This window comes from Mytilus galloprovincialis, chromosome 9, assembly GCF_965363235.1.
Source record: "Mytilus galloprovincialis chromosome 9, xbMytGall1.hap1.1, whole genome shotgun sequence".
Taxonomy (NCBI): domain Eukaryota; kingdom Metazoa; phylum Mollusca; class Bivalvia; order Mytilida; family Mytilidae; genus Mytilus; species Mytilus galloprovincialis.
The window spans coordinates 28,117,696-28,143,759 of record NC_134846.1 but is presented as its reverse complement, the minus strand read 5'-3'; the positions used below and the strand labels follow the sequence as shown (position 1 = coordinate 28,143,759).

The 26,064-nt window shown below is 31.3% G+C and overlaps 1 protein-coding gene across 2 annotated transcripts in view; it reads right to left on the bottom strand.

Annotated features, from left to right (window-relative positions):
- Positions 1 to 6,804: 6,804 nt before the first annotated feature.
- LOC143044733 (DNA-directed RNA polymerase III subunit RPC5-like) overlaps positions 6,805 to 26,064 on the bottom strand; it is a 36,025-nt gene continuing 16,765 nt past the window's right edge. For both annotated transcript variants that reach the window (XM_076216842.1, XM_076216841.1), the window contains exons 6-18: positions 24,216 to 24,329; positions 23,518 to 23,681; positions 23,073 to 23,197; positions 22,496 to 22,587; positions 21,572 to 21,692; positions 20,052 to 20,133; positions 17,068 to 17,127; positions 16,412 to 16,515; positions 14,665 to 14,774; positions 13,271 to 13,749; positions 12,633 to 12,698; positions 10,636 to 10,761; positions 6,805 to 7,066 (exon numbers count right to left, since the gene is read on the bottom strand). In XM_076216842.1, the coding sequence (XP_076072957.1) occupies positions 6,998 to 7,066; positions 10,636 to 10,761; positions 12,633 to 12,698; positions 13,271 to 13,749; positions 14,665 to 14,774; positions 16,412 to 16,515; positions 17,068 to 17,127; positions 20,052 to 20,133; positions 21,572 to 21,692; positions 22,496 to 22,587; positions 23,073 to 23,197; positions 23,518 to 23,681; positions 24,216 to 24,329 (1,712 nt within the window). In that variant the 3' untranslated portion in view covers positions 6,805 to 6,997. The remainder of the gene's footprint in view (positions 7,067 to 10,635; positions 10,762 to 12,632; positions 12,699 to 13,270; positions 13,750 to 14,664; positions 14,775 to 16,411; positions 16,516 to 17,067; positions 17,128 to 20,051; positions 20,134 to 21,571; positions 21,693 to 22,495; positions 22,588 to 23,072; positions 23,198 to 23,517; positions 23,682 to 24,215; positions 24,330 to 26,064) is intronic.

Genomic DNA, 26,064 nt, shown 5'->3' with positions numbered 1-26,064 from the left:
ACAACAGGTCATGCTTAGACTGTTTATTTAATTATGAGATGTGAACTGATTGATACTTAAGTCTGGTAGAATGTTAAAAGTTGAACTGTTATTTGAGGATTTTTAATAGTTTTTTTTTATTTTATATGACAAAATTGACAGTTACAGGCTTGCAAGTTTTAATTAAATCTCACATTTGTACCCTTATTTGTGATTCTCTTTAATTGATGATCAAAGAAATTTTTGAATTTACAATCATTAGCTTTGGACTAGCTTTCAATAACTGGTGGTATTTTCAGTTTGTATTTAAGTTAGTGTAGAATCATTATAATTTGTTGAATACCAATTTTTCTTTGACTTCATTAGTATTAAACCAGGAGCTCTGCAGGGTGCAGCTTTATACAACCGCAGTGGTCGAACCCTGAACAGTTGGGCCAAAGTTGGTCACAACTTTCAAGCTTGATACTGTCTGAATTTTGATTGTGATCACATTTTTGACATAATATAGGTTTTTGTCACAATATAAATGTGGTCAAAGATTTAAAAAATCTATTGCACAATACTGTGCAATTGAAGATTTCTTCTTTAAACTTTTGAAAACAAGCAGTGTAAGGGAGGTAATCAAGTAATCGAACATAGAATTAGCAAATCTCACATGGCAAACTCCTTCTCATTTAATATAGGGGTTCGCCAAGGGGATAATCTCAGCCCTAACCTTTTTAAATTATTCATTAATGACCTCCCTGAAAGATTTGATAAAACCTGTGACCCAGTTCAACTTGACTCAATTCAGTTGAACTGTTTATTATATGCTGATGATGTAGTTTTGCTATCTGAAACTGCAGAAGGCTTACAAAATAGTTTAGATAAGTTGTGCCTGTACTGTAATAAATGGGGATTAGAAATTAACCTTAAGAAAACAAAAAGTTTGGTTTTCAATTGTACAGGAAAAATAAATCATGCATCTTTTAAATTAAATAATTGTCCTATTGACAAAGCTAGACAGTATACATACTTAGGGATAAACTTCAGTGCCTCTGGAAGCTTTACAGATGCTAAACATGATCTATATAAAAGAGGACTAAAAGCTCTTTTTAAAATTTATAAAATATTTAAAGGTCATAAACCCAAAATTAAAACTTTACTTCATATATTTGACCACACAGTAAAACCAATTTTTACTTATGGAAGTGAAATTTGGGGTGCTTTAGATTCAAAAAAGTTAACTAGTGAAAAAGGAGATTGTTATTTTGAAAAATTATGTAAAGAACTGCAAACTGAATCAGTTCATTTAAAAATCTGTAAATTTTCACTGGGAGTAGGAAAGAGAAGCACAAATATGGCAGTGATAGGTGAGCTAGGGAGATATCCTTTATTTATTGAAGTTATAGTTAATATGTTTTCATACTTATCACGTTTATCAAGTACAGAGGACCAATTATTGTCTGAAGCTCTCCTTGTATCAAAATCCTTATCAAACCATAGTAAGAAAAGTTGGTTTAATTCTATAAGTTCACTAGCAAAATACTTAGACATAGATTTATCACAAGTTTGTAATATGAAATCAAACTTGAAAAGATTTATTTTAAACAAACTTAAATTAAAGTATAATAAGTTGTGGTATTCATCTTTAAACAATGACAGAAAAAATATGTCACTTGGAAATAAACTTAGAACATACAGAATTTTTAAGAGAAATATATATTTTGAACCTTATTTGGCTATAGGTAATAGGAATCTGAGAATTCAGATGACAGAATTCAGAATTAGTAATCATGATTTAGAAATAGAGAGAGGTAGATACAGGGGACTTCAGGCAATGGATAGAATTTGTAATCTTTGTAAAAAAGAAGTGGAAGATGAACTTCATTTTTTACTTAAATGTTCATCTTTGGAAAGTGAGAGAGTTTCCATTATTTCCAACATAGTGAAAAGTTACAAAAACTTTCACAATTTAGATTATCAATCACAATTTATTTGGCTAATGTCCAATGAAGATAGTCGCATTTTTAATCAAGTGAGCAATTTAATTAATAATTTAAATGTTGTTCGAAAACAACTATTAGAAACTTAGTGAGTTTGTATATTTTACTGTAAAAAGACAGAGGCATAATTTAGATATTTGTACAGTTTCTTATTGTAGGATCATAAAAGCACCAGTGGAAAAACCAGAATATTTAAATTCAGTTTCCTATATTTTTTAGGATCACTGTATTTGTCAAAGTTGAAACATGATACATTATATAAATATACATTAGTGTGTCTTTCTATTCTCTTCGTTGTAATCATTGATTTAATTGTACTCAAATAATTGTAATCGTTTTGTAATCATTGTACCAAATTTAACTTGTGATTATTCTGCCTGTAATGGGCGTCTTTAATTGACAATAAAATATATTTGATTTGATTTGATTTATATATGACAGTATTCTTTAAATTTTAATTGCATTTCCTCCCTTACACTGCTTTTAAATTGTCTAAATTGTCCTTTAACCAGAAAAACCATTGTTTTTCCCCCTTTTTTTGCCCCTAATTGCTTAATGATTTGAGCCATAACCACATAACCATCCGTTTGTAGTATGGAAACTTGTGGTATAATTTCAGGGAGATTTATACACTTAAACACAAGTTATTGACTGAAAACTACAAAAATGCTTATTTGGACCCCTTTTTTTTACCCCTCACTTTTTAGAACCCCCTCCTACCTTGGAGCAAAAACCTCAAAACACAATTCCAGCCTTTCCTTTGCAGAAAGAAACCTTGTAGCATAATGTCAGATAGATCCATTCACTTAAACCCAAGTTGATGCCTGTAATCTAGAAAAATGCTTCTTTTTGGCCCCTTATTCCTAAATGTTTAGGGATATTAACCCCAAACTCAATCAAAGCCTTCCCTTTGTTATATGGAACCTTGTAGTACAATGTCAGATAGATCCATACAGTTATACATAAGTTATTGTCCCGAAACTACAAAAATGCTTGTTTTTGGCCCTTAATTCCTAGACTGTTTGACATAACCTTTAAAATAAATCTCAACCTTCTACTTTATGGTATGAACATTGTGGTACAATATCAGAGCAATTGAAATACTTATACACAACTTATTGTTCTGAAACTAGATAAATACTTGATTTGGGCCCCTTTGGGCCCTAATTTCTAAACTGTTAGGACCATAACCCCCAAAATCAATTCCCACCTTCCTTTTGTGGTTACAAACATTGTGTTAAAATTTTATTGATTTCTATTTACTTATACTAAAGTTATTATCTGGAAACCATTCGTCTTCAGACGCTGTTGACAACGACCCAGACGACGCCTACTTAATACCAATATAGGACCAAATTTTTGCGGTCTTATAAAAAGGTTAAAACAACAATTTTTAAATGTTCAACCAATTACAAATTTTAAATAAGCTTATATGCAGACTTTCGCAAAACTATGAAAAACAAATATCCATGAACATATAAGTTTTTCTCAAGCTACAACATTTTGATACATGCAGAAAAAAATAAATCAACAGTAGCTGTATTTTGTGTCTTTTGCCAATCTTGATTTGTAAAGCCTTATTAAAATGTTTTTTACAGTTTGTTTTGATATTTTACTGTCCTGCGTTAGGATTTGATTGAGCATTCACAAATGTTAAACCTCACCACATTTTTAATTTGCCCATCATAAATCAGTGTTTGGTTTTGGTTCTGTGTGTGATATTGGTATTATGTTGTTTTGTCCATTATTTCTGGCTTTTATTAATTTTTAACATTTTGTCATGTCTGTCCTTTTGTAGCAGACCATTACAAAATGGGTTACAGAAGTCCATACAGTCCCCTGCTGTTACTTACATCCACACTATTAAGACATTGGTGGACAGATGTCTAATTGGCAATCATACCACATCTCCCTCTTTATCTTTATACTTTTCATCACATTAATCTCCTCATGTGAACCAGCATCAAAGATATATCAATAAATCAATCACAAAACAATTATGTCACTTTTGGACGAGCTGCTGACATACTTTATAATATAAAATTAGTTTAAGTTTTTCTCATGGTCCTTCATTCTTTTGATACTTATATTTTGGTATTTCACAAAGCCATACTTTTCCTCTATCTGTTTGTGAGATATTTACAACAAATCCTTATGTTCCTGACGTCTGGTTCAAAGTAGTCCAATGGTATTTGATCCTGACTGTCATAATTAGTTAATTGATTTATATTACTGGATAAAATTTTGTTTGATTTTTTAAACTATAAGGTGGCCTGTAGTTGTTTACATCGTGGTCCTTATGTCTTTTTAGCTCACCTGGCACAAAGGTTTTAGTTTAACATAGGACCCTATGGGAAATGCATACAAATGACTTCTTTTAGAGAACCAGTGAATGGAATAAAACAAAACATAGCATGAATGTTCCTTATGAGGTGCTGACCAAGTGTGTTGTTACTTTGTAGCCGATCCATCATCCAAGATGGCCGCCAGTGGGGGACTTAGTTTAACATAGCCTAGGACCCTATGGAAAAAACATACAAGTTTTTTTCTTATAGAGAACCACTGAATGGAATGAAACCAAACAAAGCATAAATGTTCCTTATGAGATGTTGACCAAGTGTTGTTACTTTGTAGCCCATCCATCATCCAAGATGGCCGCCAGTGGGGGACTTAATTTAACATAGGACTCTATGGGAAATACATACAAATGTCTTCTTTTAGTGAACCACTGAATGGAATGAAACCTAACATAGAATGAATGTCCCTAATGAGATGCTGACCAAGTGTTGTTACTTTGTTGTCATTGCAACATCCAAGATGGCCGCCAGTGGGGGGACTTAGTTTAACATAGAACCCTATGGGAAATGCATACAAAAGTCTTCTTCTAAAGAACCACTGATTTGAATGAAATCAAACATAGCATGAATGTTCCTTTCCTTATGAGGTGCTTGCCAAGTGTTGTTGCTTTTAGCCAAATTTTATATTTTTTTATATTTCAAAAACCCAAGTAAATTTGGTGAGCGATACAGGCTCTTGAGAGCCTCTAGTTTGTATAACTATCTCATTGGAAATCATACCACATCTCCTTATAAATATAATGATCTGTGTCACAGTTGTAACATAAATTTTCTTTTTTCTTTTGATGTTTTAATGAAATAATTCGCTTAAAAAGTGTGTTTACGGAAAATCATGGTATATTATATGCAAATTAATGTTGTACCATACTTTGCTAATTATATATGCAACTCAACTAGAATCTAAAGGAAAGAAGGCGGAGCTTAGCTATGGTACAAAATATTCATGTTCATGTTATTCCATGGTTGAAGCTCCACCCTTTTTTAAAGATATCTGCCTCTGAAATATTTAGGAAACCGAAAAACATAAAAGGTCAAAAGATTTTCATTTGTTTTCATTTATAACAAAAACAATAAATTATGTGTACCACATCTTAAGAACCTTTTTCAAACTATATAGGATTGTTACGAGTTGCCTTAATTTTTGAAAATTACTAAAAGTTTCTTCTTTCAGTTCTGAAAAAAAAAAAAATTAAAATGTAATACTACAATGTACTACCATTTCCTTTACGAAAATTCAATTAAATTGCGAAAAAAAAAGTGTGTGTGTGTGTGTGTGTGGAGGGGGGAGGGTTAAATAAAGAAAAAGAAATAAATATCGGCTACACAAATTTGTGAAAAAAACAGATACGCTCCCTAGATCCGCCACTGTTTAGTGTTTTATCGTTAAAATTGTGTTTGAATAAATAATCTAACAATCCAATTAATAAAATAACGGCAGAAGCAGTTTGTACAAAACTTTAAATGTATAAACATGATAAATATGCAATTTCAATGAGATGATCAACCTGTAAAATATGATTAATTTGTATGATACCTTGAAAACCAAGAAAGAAAAAAAAACAATTCTTACCGTCATCAGAATAATTATTTAATCCTTGTCGCAGAATCCGACATTTTTTTTCACTTTGATGATATAATGAAATTACCTGTGTATACTATCATACACGAGGTGCAAAACTAAAAAATCAGGAATATCTTTACTTTCTGCAAATTCTGGGGTTCTATTAAATTATTGGCATACAAGCAAGAGGCGCAAAAGTGACTTGCGCGAGCTTCTATTTTATTGGATAAAACTGTAATGTGATCAATTTCCAGTAAAAGTTCAAGGTCTTCAAGCTGTCAATCATTTTATTTATATTACAAATTTTATATACCATGTGTCTTACTCATTAAAATATTTAAACAAACTCATCCTTCGGATTCGTTTGTTTAAATATGTTAACTCGTAAGAACCATGGTATATATAGTACATAATAAATAAAAGACTTGTTTTACTGAGTTTTTTTTCAAGTTAATAACCTTACTACATAAATTTATGGCAGTCACTTAATATTTATTAGTAAGCTATTTCAATAAAATAACATGTTCTTTCTATTGCATCTTAAGGGGTTTCAATGTTCAAATGACATGTTATTTTTCATCAGGTTCAAGGACTGGGTAGTAAAAGGGGCATTAAATGTTTACTACTTGCATTATTCCAATTTCGCAGCCTTGTAAAGCATCATTATAGACAATGAAATGTTGGTGAAGGGTAAATTTTGTGAAAATTGCCTTCTGGAAAAGTGAAAAATTAAGACACATATTCAAATCTCAGCATTTTAGTTAGTCTTGACTATCTTCAGTTTTCCACAGACTTTTGATTACACCTTGTTTTTCTATTCTTAATTATCAAAGCAAATAAATCATATCAGTGTAGAACAGAACTTAGTATACTTGTGGTGTATACAATTGACAGCAATAAATCTAAAACTAATAAAAATACACAGAAATAAGAAATTTTTATTAATTGCCTGCCAATTAAATGGATTTTAATTTTTTTTCAGAATGATTTAATGTAAGTTCAATCAAAGTATTGGTAAATAAGTCATGAACAGCAAACTGTTTGCCAAAACTTTTCCATTAAACAGTCTTTCATGTTCGTATAAATTACACTTTATTCCTATTCCTTTTCCTATGTCATGAGTCAGGTATTAGTGTTCCTTTTAAATACCATGTAACACCCTTGCCTTTATTGACACAATAATCCTGAAATACAAAAACAAAATATAAACAAATTATCAAAATCTAGTGTTTCTTACCAATTCATGTTTATGACAATTAGTTTTTATTTTGTATCAATACAGACAGGTTACTTAATAACATAATTATCCTATTTATGATAAACACAGGTTATTCAAAAACATCAGTTACCCTAACTGTTTCTTGAGACTCTCATATCAATCCACAGACAATGGTCTCATATTGGGTTCAGGGATAATATCAAAACATTCAAAACAATAACATAATCTATAAGTCTTACACTTCCAGCAAAAAATTTTAAAACATAATCAAAGTGCTTGTAAGCACAGAAAGGTGATTATTGCCTTAATTTATCAATGGAAGGTCAAATTAAATGTTGCATTGAATAAAGCATTGATTTAGTTGATTCTAATACAATTCTGAACAAAGGAAGATAACTCAAAATTTTAAAGATTACAAACATATATGGTCCGAGTACACAGTTATTTCGTAGTGCATTTCTTTTAGACAATAAATGAAAATTCAAAAAATCCCACCTGCGCTTTCTCAATAATATTTTTACAGTGTGTTGTACTACTTTTGGAACAAATTATATCAAAATTATAGAAAACTTCATCAGCTCTAACTCAAAATATGGACAATCTTATGTTAAGGGTGTCTTGAAATCTTTTGACAGCTTCCGAAGTGCTAATTTTTGACCTTTTTCAGCTGGACCTAATCACTACTTTACATTAATATTTATGACCCAAATTTTTTTACAGTGTCATTTCACCCCCCAACTTGCTATATGAGGCATAAACATGGAGAAATTAATTTGGAAGGGGTATAACAAAAATTGGCAAGTAACACACTGTCCACACTAAGGACTATATTCGTGGACAACGAAAATCAAAGGACGATAACTGTGTACTCGGACCTAATAGGATAGAAAAAGTTGACCAATCTTAATAAAACTTGGTATGACTAAAGCTTAATATATTACAAGACTGCTTACAAAGTTTCATAGCAATAGGATATATATTATAGACAATATGATTAATTCTATATTCAACTTTGCGTGTTAAATTTAGACGTTAAAATTGAGAAATTTTAACTATCAACATTTGGGGCTTTTAAAATTTAAATATTGCAAAAAAATACTTTTAAAATGCCTTAATATATAACATATCATGTATTTAAAGCAATAGAGTACTCATTTGATATATCAGACTTAGCATAATTTTTCAAAAGTCAAATTTATATGAGCCTGTGCATAAAAATGGAGGTTTTCCAATGAAAGGGGGCCTTAAATGAAGATGTAATATTTTCCAGCAATTTTAAATTTGTGAAGCTTTTTGATTATAAATAATCCTTACATATGTATTTAATGTACTTTAAATGGAAAGAAAACTTACAAATAACATATCATATTAGTTTAAAAGGGTCTTAGGCCAAGTAAGACTAAAAATAATTTAGGGTCAATTTAGGCCGTAGCACATATTTACATTTAAAAATGCATATTGAAGCTATAGGAAATAAAAATTTGTGTCTTTTCTATCATTTCTATACTCAGGTGACATGATACAATAAATCTGAGCACAAAAAGGCTCTTACATTCATTTTTTTTAGCAGACAGTATGGTCTGATACAAAGATTTTTCACTTTTTAGTGAAAAACTTGCATGCAATTTTAGTCTCAACAGGCTTATATTTGAACCACATGCTATCCTACAGAAGTAAAGAAAGATATTATGTGAAATGAAACAGGTACAAAAGACATTGTTAAGTGCTTTTTATACAAATTTAGTGAGGTCTTTATTATGGACTTCAACTTTTATGTGCCATGCTCCTCACATTTAACTTGATCCAAAAAGGGCGTTAGACGAGGGTCATTTATACAACACATTTTGCTCATATTTTCTGAGATAATCTTCTTTTCTGTAGATTCAGAGTTCACAAATGAGTAATAAAACTGGATTAAAGCATAGAAACACAAAAATTGACACATGAAAACATGTCAGATAGAAAGTCAGAATGCCACTTATGCATCAAAATTGAAAAAGCTATGAAATGCTTATTTTGACCATATAATGCCAAAATTGGTCATTTTTGCAGAAATTCTATCAAATAAAAGTTTAAATCCTTTAGTTTTATGCTATTTGACAAATTGACACCATCAAATCATTCAGGGAAGTTGCCAAAGTACAGATTCTATATTTCCTGATTTCACCTCTTAGGTCCGAGTACACAGTTATTTCGTAGTGCATTTCTTTTAGACAATAAATGAAAATTCAAAAAATCCCACCTGCGCTTTCTCAATAATATTTTTACAGTGTGTTGTACTACTTTTGGAACAAATTATATCAAAATTATAGAAAACTTCATCAGCTCTAACTCAAAATATGGACAATCTTATGTTAAGGGGGTCTTGAAATCTTTTGACAGCTTCCGAAGTGCTAATTTTTGACCTTTTTCAGCTGGACCTAATCACTACTTTACATTAATATTTATGACCCAAATTTTTTTACAGTGTCATTTCACCCCCCAACTTGCTATATGAGGCATAAACATGGAGAAATTAATTTGGAAGGGGTATAACAAAAATTGGCAAGTAACACACTGTCCACACTAAGGACTATATTCGTGGACAACGAAAATCAAAGGACGATAACTGTGTACTCGGACCATATTAGATTCCTGCACCTTTGCAAAAGTTATGTAATTTTCTTGACAAGTGTAACCTCATTTTTTAACTTGAATATCTAAAAGCCTGGAAATAATCATGTATATGATATATAGAATGTAATGATAAATGTGCTTTATTTTGTGCAACCTTGGAAGATTTAGATATCCAGTCAGTACCATAGAGTTTGATTTGATTTCATGCAATCTTTATCCCGAAAACAAATACTGGTACATCATCTTGATTTACCAGCTTAAATAATGTTTATGAAACTAAATGTATTTTGTTTTTTTTCAGAATTTTTTAATGTAACTTTAATCAAAGCATTGGTAAGTCAAGAACAAATACTAAATTCAACTAGAATACATACATTGTCATGCTTATCAACCCCCACTTCTTGTTCAAAGTATCAGAAAATAAAACGTAGGTGTCTGTCTGAACCTTGGTGTTATAAGTTATGTAAACTAGATTTTATTCACACAATCAAAAGTTATCAATTTTGCACTAAAGCCTCACAATCACCTTTTTTTAAAAAAAAAAATATCCTTCTTTTGAAAGATAATTATGTTGTGCCTTGAAAAAATAAATGTTGTTTAACCATTTCTCCCCATAAAAGATCCATAGAGAATGTTTAAAAAACAGTCAAGTTATTTTTTAAAATGACAAAAAAACTTATTGAAAGGAGTTTATCAACACATTTTATAACTTAATTTTCTTGTAAATCTTGTTTGCAGATAACTTTTGTTGGGTTTCCTTCTATTATATTTTTCAAGATAACTGCAAACAAAAATGCCAAAAATGAGTAAAAGTTGTTGTATAAGGGCAATAATCTGATAAAAACGGGACCATAAATATTAGTCATGTTCACGTATATGTAGATCTTGTGTACTTTCATCCAGAACTGCAATACTTACACTTAATAATAGTTTTGCATCATTCTCTGATAAATCTATATCTGTTTCCTCTTTAACTTTTTTAATGAAATTTTTTCGTGTTGTCTTGTAAGATGTTGTAAACATTGACAGGAGAACTTTTCTTACCTAAAATGAAAGAAAATTAAAAAAATTGTTAAAAGCAACTTATCTATCAATGTCAACAACTTTATCCACACAATGTAATGTGATGAAATATATCATTTAATAAAAATAGATTATTGTCTTATAAAAATCTTAACTGCAAATCTGGACCCCCAAACAGAACCAATGGGTTAGGGTAGGGGCAAAAAGAAATAACTCAATTATTTAATAAGTATCACTTTTGACTACTGAAAGGTTCTAAAACTGAACAAAGAGAAAAGCTTAAGTCCTGAAAATTTAATTGACCTTAAATTTGTCAAAGGAAATAACATATCTAAATTTGAAAAAAACGTTTTCATGTTAATGAAAGGACATTGTGTGGCATCTGCCTGCCCAACTGCCCGCCTGTCTGCTTTACATCACCAAATCAATAAGTGATTTTCCCTAGAAAGTCTGGTTAAAAATAGAGTTACTCATAACCAAATATTCATATTCTCATTGTTGAAGCCGAATGGTGGCCTATAATTGCTTACATCCTCTTTATCCGAACTTCAATTGATTGTTGTCTCATTGGCAATCATATAACATCCCCTTGTTTCTATATATTATATCTATATCTAAAGGGTTGTTATATTAGAGTATTTCCATGATTACCATTGGTACTGTGCATAACCAAAACTGGTCTGAGGACACAGTTATTGTTCTTTGATTTTGTTTGTTGTCAAATAAAGTCCCTAGTATTACTTCCAAGTTGTTTTCATACACTTTCCAAAATGATTTTTTTTTTTATATTTTATGCATAAAATTTTAAGTAGGGGAATGAAATTACACTCAAAACAAATTGAGTGATTACTTGTTTGGTAAAGTAGTGCAATGGTCCCGTTAAAAAAAAAGATAAAACTAAAATTTGAATTACAGCCCTCCTTAACATAGAATTGTTCATACTTTGTGATAGAGCTCAGTCACCTATTCAGAATTTGGACATAAAGTGTGATGACTTTTATAGAGAATGCCATGCTCTCTGCCCATTAAAGAACCCTGATTTATGTTCTATTCCATATTGCTTCACAAAACTATGTTCTTTATGTTTTTAAATATTTGTCCCTTTCAACAGACCCTGTCTTAGGTGTTATATATCAGAATGATCAAAAGCTCAACAAGAAAATCTCCCCATTACGCCAGTTCATTTTTACAATCATAAAAACAGAAGCCATTGTAGGGATGATGCGCTGCCAATTTAGCTCTTGAAAACCGATAAATTTATCCACATAGCACCATTACGATCCTTATATGCCAGTTGTATTTTTTAAAGACGAATGTATCTACTAGCTAATGAGCATCAGTTGTTGTACTTATCTGCATTCAGTCAACTTAAAACTATTGTCTGATTGGTTGTCAGGTGGAATTTTGGAAAATTCATAAACATTTAAAATAATTCTAATTTAATATTTCGTGGAAGGGTAGACTAAATATTTTTAGTGGTTGAAGACTATAAACATGATAAAACCTAATTATCACACACAAGAAATGAAGTTTTTTGGAAGATATGCATTTAAAAGATCCAACTTAAAAGTCTGTCGTCAAGTACTTTTAGTAAAAATTTGCTATTCGAACACACCTACTCTGTTTTTGTGATCCCTTAGAAAGGAATTTCACTTGACCCATATATTTCATTTTTTTGTACTGTGAAAAATGTAATTTTATTTGTTTCTATTAACTTTTAAAATTTGTGTTACTATGGTAAACATTTATTGCCTTCTCTAACAAAGAGCTTCCATTCTTTAGTTTTATTTTAACTGGGTTTCCGCCTGAGTGTTATATGTTTAATTTTTTAATTTTTTTTTTTTAGTAAAATGTTTTGTCTGTAACTGTTTTTCCAAAATAATTTTACTTACTGGGTCCAATTTATCACCTGTGAAAGTTAAGGCATATAGTGATTCTTCTGGTGTCCCTGGTGGCCACTAAAATCAGAAAAATAAAAGTTAAAACACATACATTAAATTTAAAGAAATAATACACAAACAAAATTTTAAACAATAAAATTGGCATTTTGGAATACTTTTAAAACAATCAACGAAAATAATAATACTTATACAGTAGAGGTATATAATCTTAGTTATGTAAAAGTTTTTGGAAACAGTCTCTTTGCAGTTTAGATCATGATCATCATTGAAGATTCTACAGCTAAAACATCTCAATTTTCTGCACAGACATGTCAGACTACAAATGATCTTTTATTGCTATATCATTCTCCTGGAGATTTTCTGACAAGCATGAATTTTTCAAAATGGATTCCCTAAAAATCCTAAAATTTATTTTAGACCTCCAAACTGGAGATTAACATTGAAGATATCATGTGATTTTGCTTCGAGATACCATTAATGTAGATTTTCAATAATAACTTACTTTTAGTGTAAATGATACATTTAGTTTTTACTACTGAATTATTCATCTACTTTAGTTTAAACCCATACTTTACATCAACATCATATGAACCTTTGAAAAATGAAAAATTAAGTTTTTTAATACTTACCATATTTTCTAATTTTAGACTACCTGATTCATCTAAAGCTTCCTCTAACATTTGATCACTAATTTCACAGTTTAATATATATCCAGATGAACACTGTGTCAATCGTATATTTAACAAACGTCTTAATTCATTAATACCTAGAATAAATCTGCTTTGTAGTTTTTCACACACAAAATTCAATAACTCAGTCCTCTTTTCATCAAATTTATTAGACACTGTCTTAGAAATTGTTTTATCACAATTAGTTGATGACAGAATATTTGATCCATTAGTCACATGATTTACTTCAGCCACTTCCATTGGTTCATGATGAGGAATATCATCATCTGCACTAGTTTCAGAATCCATTTTGATATCTGGTTCAATGTCACTGTGATCGGACACAGAACGTCCACTCAATGTTCTTTTCCTCCTAGGTGATCCCTTGGAGGAATTTCTCCTTCTTCTTGTGGGCTTATCCAAACCAGGTATTCCTAAATCTACAAATGCAGATTGAAACATATTTTGCAATAAAAAGTGTATTTTTTCAAATCAACAGTCTTTTAAAATAGTTGGATCTTATTCAAAATTATATTTTAAATAAGAATGTGTCCCTAGTACACGAATGCCCCATCTGCACTATCACTTTCTATGTTCAGTGGACCAAGACAATGAGGTAAAAACTCTAATTTGGCATTAAAATTAGAAAGAACATATAATAGGGAACATGTGTACTAAGTTGATTCATCAAAAACTACCTCCACCAAAAACTTTAACCTGAAGGGGACAGACGAACAAACAGAGTCACAGACCAGAAAACGTAATGCCTATAAATGGGGCATAAAAATAGATTCATGAAGAGTTAAAAAGAAAAAAACTCCACTAAGAAGTCGTCTGATTCGTTTGATTAGAATGAACCATATCATTTTCAAGATTTTTGCTGGAGTTAAATTATCTATATATATTTAGTGATTTACAAGATAATAGAAAAACATGCATTTTCCATTTCTATTCTCAGCGATGTCAACCACGTCTGATACATTTTCTTTTGATAAGATACTTCAGTGAATATAGAGGCAAAGTTTAAAAAAATTTGGGGTAGTAGTTTTGATCCTGGATGAAGATTTGCTTGAAGTGATGGGAAAGGTCACACTGGCCAGGGCCAGGTGAGCTTAAAAAAATATATAAAATAGCACTACAGCACAAAATCAACATCTCAAAAATGTGCTGACTTTGAAGCCTATGACAAGGGTTTCCCCTGGGTCAAATTCTTCTTAGGACACTTCTTTCGCCACTCTCAATAATTTTTTTTGCCAACTTACATATTAATATCTTTTGTTTAGAACTTGTTTTTTTTTCTTGTTTACAAGAAGGATTCAGTTGGCAGCATTATTTTTTCATTACATAACTGTTACCTTTATCTTTAAACTTCTTTTCATGTTCCTTTGGAATTTTCAACTGTTTGCATAAAATCTGATACTTTGAATCCCAGAAGGCTTTTTGTCTGTGTACTATTTCAGGATTCCTGAAAAATAACCAATAAATAAGCATGTGTCCAAAGTACACGGATGCCCCACTCAATCATTTTCCATGTTCCATGGACCGTGAAATAGGGTAAAAATCTAATTTGGCATTAAAATTAGAAAGATTATACTATAGGGAACAAGTGTACTAAGTTTCAAATTTCATCAAAAACTATCTTGACCAAAAACTTTAACCTGAAACTCCCACTTTTATTTTTTATGTTAAGTGGACCGTGAAATTAGGGTCAAAACTTTAATTTGGCACTAAAATTAGAAAGATCATATCATAAGCAACAAGTGTACTAAGTTTCAAGTTGATAGGACTTCAGCTTCATCAAAAACTACCTTGACCAAAAACTTTAAACTGAAACTCCCACTTTCATTTTCTATGTTCAATGGACCGTGAAATTGGGGTCAAAAGTCTAATTTGGCTTTAAAATTAGAAAGATCATATCATAAGCAACAAGTGTACTAAGTTTCAAGTTGATTGGACTTCAGCTTCATCATAAACTACCTTGACCAAAAACTTTAACCTGAAGCGGGACGAACGAACAAACGAACGGACGGATGAACGAACGAACGAACGAACGGAGCCACAGACCAGAAAACATAATGCCCCTCTACTATCGTAGGTGGGGCAAAATATACCAAATCTAGGAATTCTATTCAAAATGTTGCAAAGAGTTGTATATAAAACTAATATAAAACTGTTTATGTGAGCAGAACATGTTTCAATATTGCCTTAATTTTAAGTAGTTTTATTTAATTTGTGATGTAAAGGAAACAAGATGAAAGATCAGGTATTGGTCTGATTCTGGAAAAAGTGAGACAAATTTTCAAAGGACTGATAGAAAAGAAAATGGACAGACACAACCCAGTAGACCTCCTCCATCAAAGTTGAGACATATCTAAGAGAAAACAATACCGTTTATGTTTGAAAGATGTTATACTGATGTAAAAACTGAGGCATAAACAATTATCTTGTATATTATATACTAAATAGTAAAAAAAGTCTATATACAGATAAATTATATGTGTAATATGGTCAACAATATCGGTATCAGTCAAAGTTGCAAAGCTTTATCAAAACCCCCAATCTGTGTAACGTGGGGGTCAGTTTAAAAAAAAAACCATCTACCTGAGTCCTGAGATATATCTAATAAAGTGTATATAATATGGATTCCTAAATATCACATAACATACCAACCCTCAATCATTATAATCCCTAAAGTACAGCTCTTGGGATTATATTGGTGTCTTGGGTTGATACGAATGTGATATTGAAAAAGTCATATGATATTCTCTTGTTATACCTTCTATAAATCTTTAATTTAAATACTGAGAATATGCACATTTTTTCTTCAAAATGATTAAGTTTGATATTGTTATGTGATAGTGCAATTTTTGTTCTAAGACCTTCTAAGGCTATGACCACAATTCAACAAAAATAATTACAAGCTTTCAATTGTCCATGTGAATGAAAAATTGCATGCTATTTCAAATACTGAAATCTAAATAATTAAATTGAATAAAGGGGACAGATTCTTGCAAAAAAAAACAACATGTCAACTTGTCTGAAAAGCTCCCCTCTCCAGAAGGAAAGCATTATTAGTTTTGTTGCAATAAAGAAGAGTCTAACCTTGAAACAAAATCATGATCATACTGGAACAAGAATTCCCATCCACAATTGGCTCTGATACGCGACATCTGTTCAAGTATGTCCTTTACATCTTCTGCTGGCAACTTATTACAAAATGGTAATATATAAGTTACTAAAATTACTACTAACAATTTGGGAAGATATAATTAAGAATGGACAAAGAATCTACCCCCCCCCCCCCCTTCCCCGCTCCCTCCTACTAATAACCAAACATTAATAATTAAATGCACAAATTATCAGTTTTTGTTTTGTTTCATTCATTACAGTATGATTAATACCTTTTTTTTCAAATTCAGAGATTAGTTAATATTCAGAAATTATTACGTTGTTTTTTTTTATTATTACCAAATCATGCATCAGGTCAGGAATAATAAAAATTTACAGCATTAATTAGTTTTAACATTTTTTCAGATGACAAGGTTTCCCAATAATGAAAGCATACATTAATAATTTTTGAATTTACAGTATTCATTTAATAACATTGATGTGGAGAAAAATTTCAGACCTAAATGTTTGCTTAAAAATTATCCCTAAACTCTTTTTCTTTGGCAATTTTCTTCTTTAAAAACTTAACTGTTAAGATATGTCTTATTTTTATATTCATTATCAGTAATTTTGAAATTTATATATTTTACCTTGACTACAGATGCTATATCTTTTCTTGTAACCACTCTTGACTGAGTAAATCTCCACATCTGTAAAATAAATCATACATTTATAACTCTCAGACAAAACAAAGTATCTCTGACAATGATTTTTTACATCTTTGTACCCGGATGTCCGCCTATCTTCATACCAGTTTTTCCTGAATTTAGATTCACTAAATTGACCATAGTTTTTCTGAATTGATATTCACTGGCTAGCAAGCAGATTAATAATCCAGACTAAAGAGTACTCAACTACCTTTATTTAATGCCATATATAAAATATAAAATTGGCTGATGTTATCAATTTTAAGTATACAGGTGTAATACCACCAAATCATAACAAGAGTGCACACGCTGAAATGTCTCGCCTTCTATACTAATCATTGATATTATGTTGATAGTCCTAAGTATAAAGCTAAGCTTTATAACAACTGTCACATAAACTTAACATTGACCAAGATAACTAAACATAGACCAATGAACCTTGAAAATGAGGTCAAGGTCAGATGAACCATGCCAGGCAGACATGTACAGCTAACAATGCTTCTATACAACATATATAGTTGACCGATTACTTATAGTTTAAGAAAAATAGAGCAAAACACAAAACTTAACACTGTGCAATGAACCGTGAAAATGAGGTCACGGTCAAATAAAAAGTGTGCGACTGACATAAAGATCATAAAATATTTCCTGACACCAAATATAGTTGACCTATGGCATATAGTATTAGATAAAAAGACCAAAACTCAAAAACTTAACTTTGACCACTGAACCATGAAAATGAGGTCAAGGTCACATGACATCTGCCCGCTAGACATGTACACCTTACAATCGTTCCATACAACAAATATAGTTGACCTATGGCATATAGTATTAGATAAAAAGACCAAAACTCAAAAACTTAACTTTGACCACTGAACCATGAAAATGAGGTCAAGGTCACATGACATCTGCCCGCTAGAAATGTACACCTTACAATCGTTCCATACAACAAATATAGTAGACCTATTGCATATAGTATGAGAAAAACAGACCAAAACGCAAAAATTTAACTATAACCACTGAACCATGAAAATGAGGTCAAGGTCAGATGACACCTGCCAACCTTACAGTCCTTCCATACACTGAATATACTAGCCCTATTGCTTATAGTATCTGAGATATGGACTTGACCACCAAAACTTAACCTTGTTCACTGATCCATGAAATGAGGTCGAGGTTAAGTGAAAACTGTCTGACAGACATGAGGACCTTGCAAGGTACGCACATATCAAATATAGTTATCCTATTACTTATAATAAGAGAGAATTCAACATTACAAAAAATTTGAACTTTTTTTTCAAGTGGTCACTGAACCATGAAAATGAGGTTAAGGACATTGGACATGTGACTGACGGAAACTTCGTAACATGAGGCATCTATATACAAAGTATGAAGCATCCAGGTCTTCCACCTTCTAAAATATAAAGCTTTTAAGAAGTTAGCTAACGCCGCCGCTGTAGCCGCCGCCGGATCACTATCCCTATGTCGAGCTTTCTGCAACAAAAGTTGCAGGCTCGACAAAAATTATTCCCACATTTCATTGCAGTAAAAAGTTTCTAGATATAAATAGACATATATCTTGGGTGTTTCAAAGCACCATTATCTTTTCATTTGGTGTTTTTATAGAATATTTGGGAAAACTTAAGGTTACATGGTTACTTTAGCTTCTACACAGGTTAAACAGAGGTGAACATTTGATTGGTTAATTGCCAGTGATGGTTATTTTCTTATATGCAATGAAATGTTCAGTGAAATTTTGTTTATAGCACTGGACAGGATAAAACTTTACTTATGACAAGAATTTTTTTATTTGAATAAAAGTAAATTCTGCACAATTTTTTGAAAGTACAAATTTAACAAAGACTAATAGTGTAAAATCAATGGTGGTATTACACCTAACAGATTTGATGCAATATGCAATTTCAAGGATGATTGCAAACAAAAATGTGAGAATATTCAGCAATATAAGTTTAGTTTAAGGCATACAATACAGTAACAAATGGCCAGCTCAAAATACTTGTACATCGAAATTTTGTGTGTGTTATTATGGAATGTAACTAATGATAAACATCCAAATTTCACGGAGAAGTCGTTAATTTAAACAAATAAGGTTATGAAAATTTGAAAGTATAAACAAAGAAACAAACATGAATGTGAAATCTACTGCTTGGGCATAAAAATTAAGGCAAATGAGTGAATTCGGCACCAATCAGGCAAAAGGGATCTGAAATTTAAACAAAAGTTCACATGCTAAAATGTTACCTGCTTTTCTGACCATAGATCTTTTCTTGAAAGTCTTAAAGATTTGCAGTTTTACTGCAAGTATCACATAAACCAGACTTTTTTTTAATGATTCATGACAATGAGGTCAAGATCAGATAAATCCTATCAAACAGACATGTACACCTTACAATTAACCTATACACCAAGAATAGTCAATCTTTTGCTTATGGTAAATGAAAAACAGACCAAAACACAAAAAATTAATATTGACCAATGAACTATGAAAATGAGGTCAAGGTCAGCATCTAGGTCTTCTATTTTCTGAAATATAAAGCTTTATACAAATAGTTTACATTTCCACCATTGCTGCTATTTTAGTTGATTTTGTATTGCTGATCATTTTTGTACTGCACAGTTGTACCTATCTTTTATCAATTTTTTTTATTAAGAGCCAAAACATACAGAATGACAAAAAACAAACCTCAAACTTTTTCTTTAGATGCTATTTCTTTTTCTTGAAGATTCATTACAGTGCATGAAGGTATTTAAATTCATTAAGTCGAAATAATATGTTCAGAGAAGGTCAGGTGACTACAACTCAATTAAATCTTGGGGTTACTTTCAAAATTATTACACGAGTCGGTGCAGTTGGTTACAAGTGATTGTAAAATATGCTTTTTATTTAACAAAAATAAAAAACCTACCACATAATCTCTTCCCTTACTCAGATGTTCTCCAGAAACACCACTATGTGGACTACAGGCTTCCTTTGGGTACAGAATTTCACTGTAATATATTAAAAGTCAAATATATCTGTAAATGATCTATTGAAGTAGTACATAAAGACATGGTTGTGTGATTAGTCTTCCACTTATCAGATCAAATTGATAAACAATGAGTTTTGTTGGTTTGTATATCTTTCACTCAAACTTATTCTCTGTCCCCCTACATAGAATTTACACTTAAACAAATATAGTTCCAAATATAATTAAAATCCTAAAGAGTTCTGTGGAACCCTGTGTTTTGCCCTGCAATTGCTGCTATCAGTGTGAAAGTGTAATGTTGAGTTGAAAAGTGAGTTCATTTATCCTTAAAATACAGAACTGATTTTTTTCTTTAGATGCTATTTCATGGTTTTGAAGATTAGTATCATGGGAGATAATTCAAGATAATTTGATTTTATAAATGCTCTGTAAATTTCCCTATTTTGTTTTTTAGCAAGAAAACAGAACCTGTGACCCCAATTTTTATTTATATTTTCTATAAGCACATGAAAAGTCCTATCTTCTCATATCTTATGTAAAGTTCTATTCTAGGTTTTCTTTGAATTATATTCTATTCACAGACAAGTGGTTTTTTTTTCATGTATAATCTATTGTTAAAAATATGTCAATTTTGTGTTACTATTAGCTTTAGAAAATAGCTCTATGACCCTTACCTTTTTAATATATTACAAAATAAATAGGGAATGTGTCCATGGGCCACAGATGATGCCCCCACTTGCATATTACATTATAAAGGGACATAACTCAAGAACTGTAAAAGCAATGCTACAAAATTCCTACTAGATCTGTGTTTTGTGGTTAAAAGCATTGTGTATAAGTTTCATAATGACGATGGAATTTTTTAACAACCTTGACAGCTCTTACATGGTCGGCTAGTGTCATAACATCTGGTTGAGGCAAACCTAAGTTAGAGAATGGAAACCAGAAAAATCAGCAATTTTTCCATTAGAAAAGGGGCATAACTCTAGAATGTTAAAATTGACTTAAGTGAAATTCAAACTTGACCCGTGTTTTGAAGTAATAAGCATTGTGTATATGTTTCAAACATTTGGTTGAGGCAAACTTGAGTGAGAGAATGGAAATGAAAAAATCATAAATTATTCCATTTTTAAAGGAACTTAAAATCTTAAAAGTTAAAATTGACGAAATCAAATATTATACTTGAGCTGTGTGTTCTGTGGTAATAAGCATTGTGTATAAGTACATAACATTTGGTTGAGGTAAACAAACTTTATAGAAACCTTTTTCAGGATGTACTGATGGACAAGGGTAAAACTTAATGCCACCTTTGCTATGGCAGGATGATATGCACTTTATTTAGGCAAAGTATTCGAAAATTTAATCGCTTTTAAATTAGCAATTTAGCTTACTTTGCACTTTATTTGCTTGGGTTGTAATAATGAAATGCATCAAAAATTGTAATCTGAAGTTGTACTCACCTCTTGACCACCCAACAACCTTGTACTAGTACGGCTACTTGATGGAGTGATCGTAAGGCAGCACCAGGATCTGTTCCCTGAGGAAGTAATGTTATCAACTGACTAAAAGTTATTACTTTGGCTGTAAAATAAAATAATGTATGGGTAATGTGAATTCATTTATTCTATATATGGGTAATGTGGATTCATTTATTCTATATATGGTTAGTGGATTGAGGAAATATGATTTTAAGAATCTAAGTTTATTTACCAGTAAAATATGGAAAACAAGAATGTGTCCATAGTACATGGAATGGATGCCACATCTGCACTATTATTTTCCATGTTCAGTGGACCGTGAAATTGGGATAAAAACTGTAATTTTGGCATTAAAATTTGAAAGATTATATAATAGGGAACATGTGTATTGAGTTTCAAGTTGAATGGACTTCAACTTCATCAAAAACTACCTTGACCAAAATCTTTAACCTGAAGCAGAACAGACAGACAAACAAATGAACGGACAGATAAATGAACGAACAGACGAGTGGATGCACAGACGAGAAAACATAATGCCCACAAACGGGGCATAAAAACGAAGAAGAAAAATGTTTCCTAAATTTGAATCTTAATATTGTAGCCTCTGTCCAAAATTTTCATAAAATGCAATGCAGGTTGGAAAAATATTGATTCTACAAAATGTTTAACCACATGCTGAACCTTAATGTTGAATGAAAATTGAAAACAAAAATGAAAAAGAAAATGAAAACGACAGAATGAAGAATTACTATGTTTCACTTCCACAAATTAAATGTCCAAAGCTGTACAGAAACTAAACAATTTAGACAGTACAAACTTGTTTAAATATTCATATTTGATTTTACTTATGTTTTTCTAGATTATCTAATAATATGCAACGTAATGTAACAAAACAAGTATACTTACCATTTGTGAGTAATGTTTTAACTTGGTCTGCAAGTGGCATTGTACGTAACTGTATTAGAGACAACACATTACTTGGCATGGCTGGTTTCTCACTGAAATGTTCATAACAGTATAATGTAGTATTGTTTTGTAGCTATGTTCTGGTCTTCTGTACCTGATGTGCCTCCCTTGATTCTTTATGGTGTGTTTGATTGATTGATGGTTGTTTCCCTAATGTCAAATAGTTCATGTATATTCTAAACAGGTAAGTTCTGCACAGAGGGACAACTGGGATCAGGGACAAGAATTTAAACTGGCACCGGAAAGGGACAGAAATTTACTTGAAAAAAAACCCACTATTTCAAGGATGGTGCTTATAATCAAGGATGGATAATATAAATAGCTGTTGATGAACCCTGAAAGCATATGGACAGATACATTTCTTTTATATCTACCCTTTTCTCCCCCCAAAAAGCTTAGGGTATAATAAATTAAGTATTTTCTGACAGTGTACATATATTGTATATTAATGTGCAGCAGGAAGGAATTCATATGAAATGAAACTCCATTATCACCCAGTGGTATTAACTCAGTTTACCTCTCAGTTTCACTTGAGGGTGGCATCAGCATCTTCAAATACTCATCTGGTTTTACACAGAACTCAGAAACCTCTTCCTCCTTGCTGGCATGCAACTGTGACCTTTCTGTTTCTGCTAAATCAGACTGCAAGAGAGAAGATGCTGTAATCAGACACAACAAATATCTGTTGGCATTTCCTTTTTCATTTCTTTTTACTTTCATGCAAATGTATTTCTTTCACAATACCTTCAAAACTTAACGAAACTTGAATGTCAAAATTCCATTCTGTTGCATACATGTAATTGAAAAATGAATCAGGCAACTTACAATTCAATTCTATTTTAATTTCAAAAGGTTCTAAAATTTGAATTTAGAGAAAAAGCTTTTTCAAGCAAACTTAAATATAACTGCTTCTTAACTCCCCCTTTTCAATACTATATAAGGTGAATTTGTGTTGTACCCACATTTACACCATGATATTCTACATGAATCCATGATTCCTCATTTCTTTTTTTCTGTAGATATCCATAAGATCTCATTCTCCTTGCTTTGGCCTCCTCTGTCTCTTGCCGAGCAAACTTCATTGTTACAGGCTTAGCTTCATCTTCTTCGTCCTGAGACATATCTCCTAAAATTGTTATATTTTGTGTCATGTGATTACATTTAATGTTTTAAGACCAAATTTTCTTATGCTACCAAATATGCAAATGTATGTATAATGTAACCACATTCATATTAAAATGCATGATGTTTCAGTGTTTTAAATAGGCAATTGTATATATAATAACTTGAGCATTTGTCACTAAAGAAGCTTACAGGAAAACTTATTAACATGAGGTCAATTTCAAAATACATTTCTCAAACAATGAAATTGTTAAAAATTGTTATTTCATATTTCATTTCTGTCAAGTGTTTTGTGGACTACTGTTTAACTATTCATTTATGCAATGATGTTGTCTTTCTGTGACCACCAAAAATGGTCTTTAGGACTGTTGTTTAACTATTTGTTATAGCCATGATGTTTGTTTAACTGTTTTTTTTTCTCTTTTAGCCATTTTTTTTTTTGTCTTTCTGTGACAATATGAATTGTTTTTATTGCCATCTTGGTATTCATACTTCCATAAACTTCTCTGAAAATACTAGAAGTTTAACTAAACAATACCTTCTGCCTCCCTTGCAGCAGCTTCTGTTTTGATTTTGTCATCTGCTTTGTCTAAGTAGTTGAAAGATGGCCTCATTTGCACTACAGCATGGAGGGGTGATAAATGTAGCTCACCTGAAAAAGAACATATCTATCAATGTCTACAGTTCGCCACCTGTAAAAAGTCCATAATGCATTTAGCATGAAAATATAGGTAGAAATAAGCTATTTTGGGAATCATTTGTTTTAGGGCAATAACTCCTGTAAGACAGGGGTTAAGAAATTTTGTTATAGCTCACTAGCCCATGCTAATTGGTAGCAGGATTTTACTAGCCCTGTTGGAAGAACTACTAGCCCAACAAAACTGACCTGCTAGCCCTAGTATGCCTTACAAATTCAGAGTTTGCTGCAATAACAATGAATTCTATAAACTTAACAATTTTTATAGATTTTTGCAAATTGGATACCCAAAACTTATGTCAGCAAAAAATATTCCATTAGCAGATATATTCAATTAATCTATAATTGAATATTCAGTGAATATTCTGTATTAATGAGTTGACCAAATCCCGAGATGGTACAAGTTTTGACCATTGCTATACATGGGTATATAAAAGGATTGGAATGGTGTTTATCAAATAAATCATCACGTTTGTGTAAAAGAATTATCAGCTGGTTAACATGTAATGCTGAGCTGATATTTGTTTTAAGTTTTAAAATTCTATTCATTAAAATAAATCAATTGACCTCAAATATTTATGTGAATAAATATCACCATCCATAGTTTTTGCCTTTTATAAATGTTTTATAAAAGTAGTACAGTCATGTCCATATTTACATTTATCACAGGTAAGCTAATTGTGGGCTATAAATAGATTACAACCTGAGCACAATCTCTAAACTGAGATCGTATTTGTTATAAATTTTATTTCTTTAAAAATCAAATTCATTTGAATATCAATGAAGATAATCATGATTGATGAAATATTATTGCATCAAGTTTAAGTTTTCTGCAGACTGTTAATGTTAAGGTCATGGTTCTGCAGGCTTCTTCACAGTATGTAAACAAAAACAAATTGGCGTCCATAACATGTGCACATGTTACAAATTTATATCTGACAAAAGTCAGGTTTCTTCTGTCAAAAGGGATTTACATTTATATTGCAATAAATTATTTAGAAGGAGGTACAATCAGGTTGTATAAGCAATGTACAATATCCCCTGTACGGACACATGGATATTGAAAGTACGGGATCCACCCCAAGTTACTTGTTCTATTTCAAACTTGTACAAAATCAGTTCAAATTCTGGGAATCCCGGATAACGTAGTCAATTCTGATTGACTAAGATAGAATAGTGATGAGGGGATTTTTCCCTTTCTCTTTTAGAAACACCAAGAATTTTTTATTACTAGTCCGTCGGGCATATTGGGTTACAAGTTTTGGTTGCCCAAGGCCTAAATGCTGTAGTCCCGGGCGTTGGGCTGGTGGATTTTTTACCCATTTGTATTTGTCTTCACAAGATTTTTGCAGTTGACAGTTTTTCTTTACCTTATATAGTTTTTTGCATCAAAGGCAAAGCATTCTGGGAGAAGAAATACAAAATGTATATATTCTCCTACCGGTTAAAAACTTATTGCATTAGAACAAAATTTGAAATTAATCGGTTTGTCGGTAGGGAACTAAAAACTTATACAACCAAAGAATGACAGAGAATTTAGCAAAATTGTGAACATTGGAACTATAAATGCCTAGAAATACCATGGACAACAACCTTCACCCAAAAGATAGTAACACAGTAATTGCTTTTTGTGCTCTATTTCTTTTTCTATTCAATGCAAATGCCAATGACAATAAAAATATGTGCAACC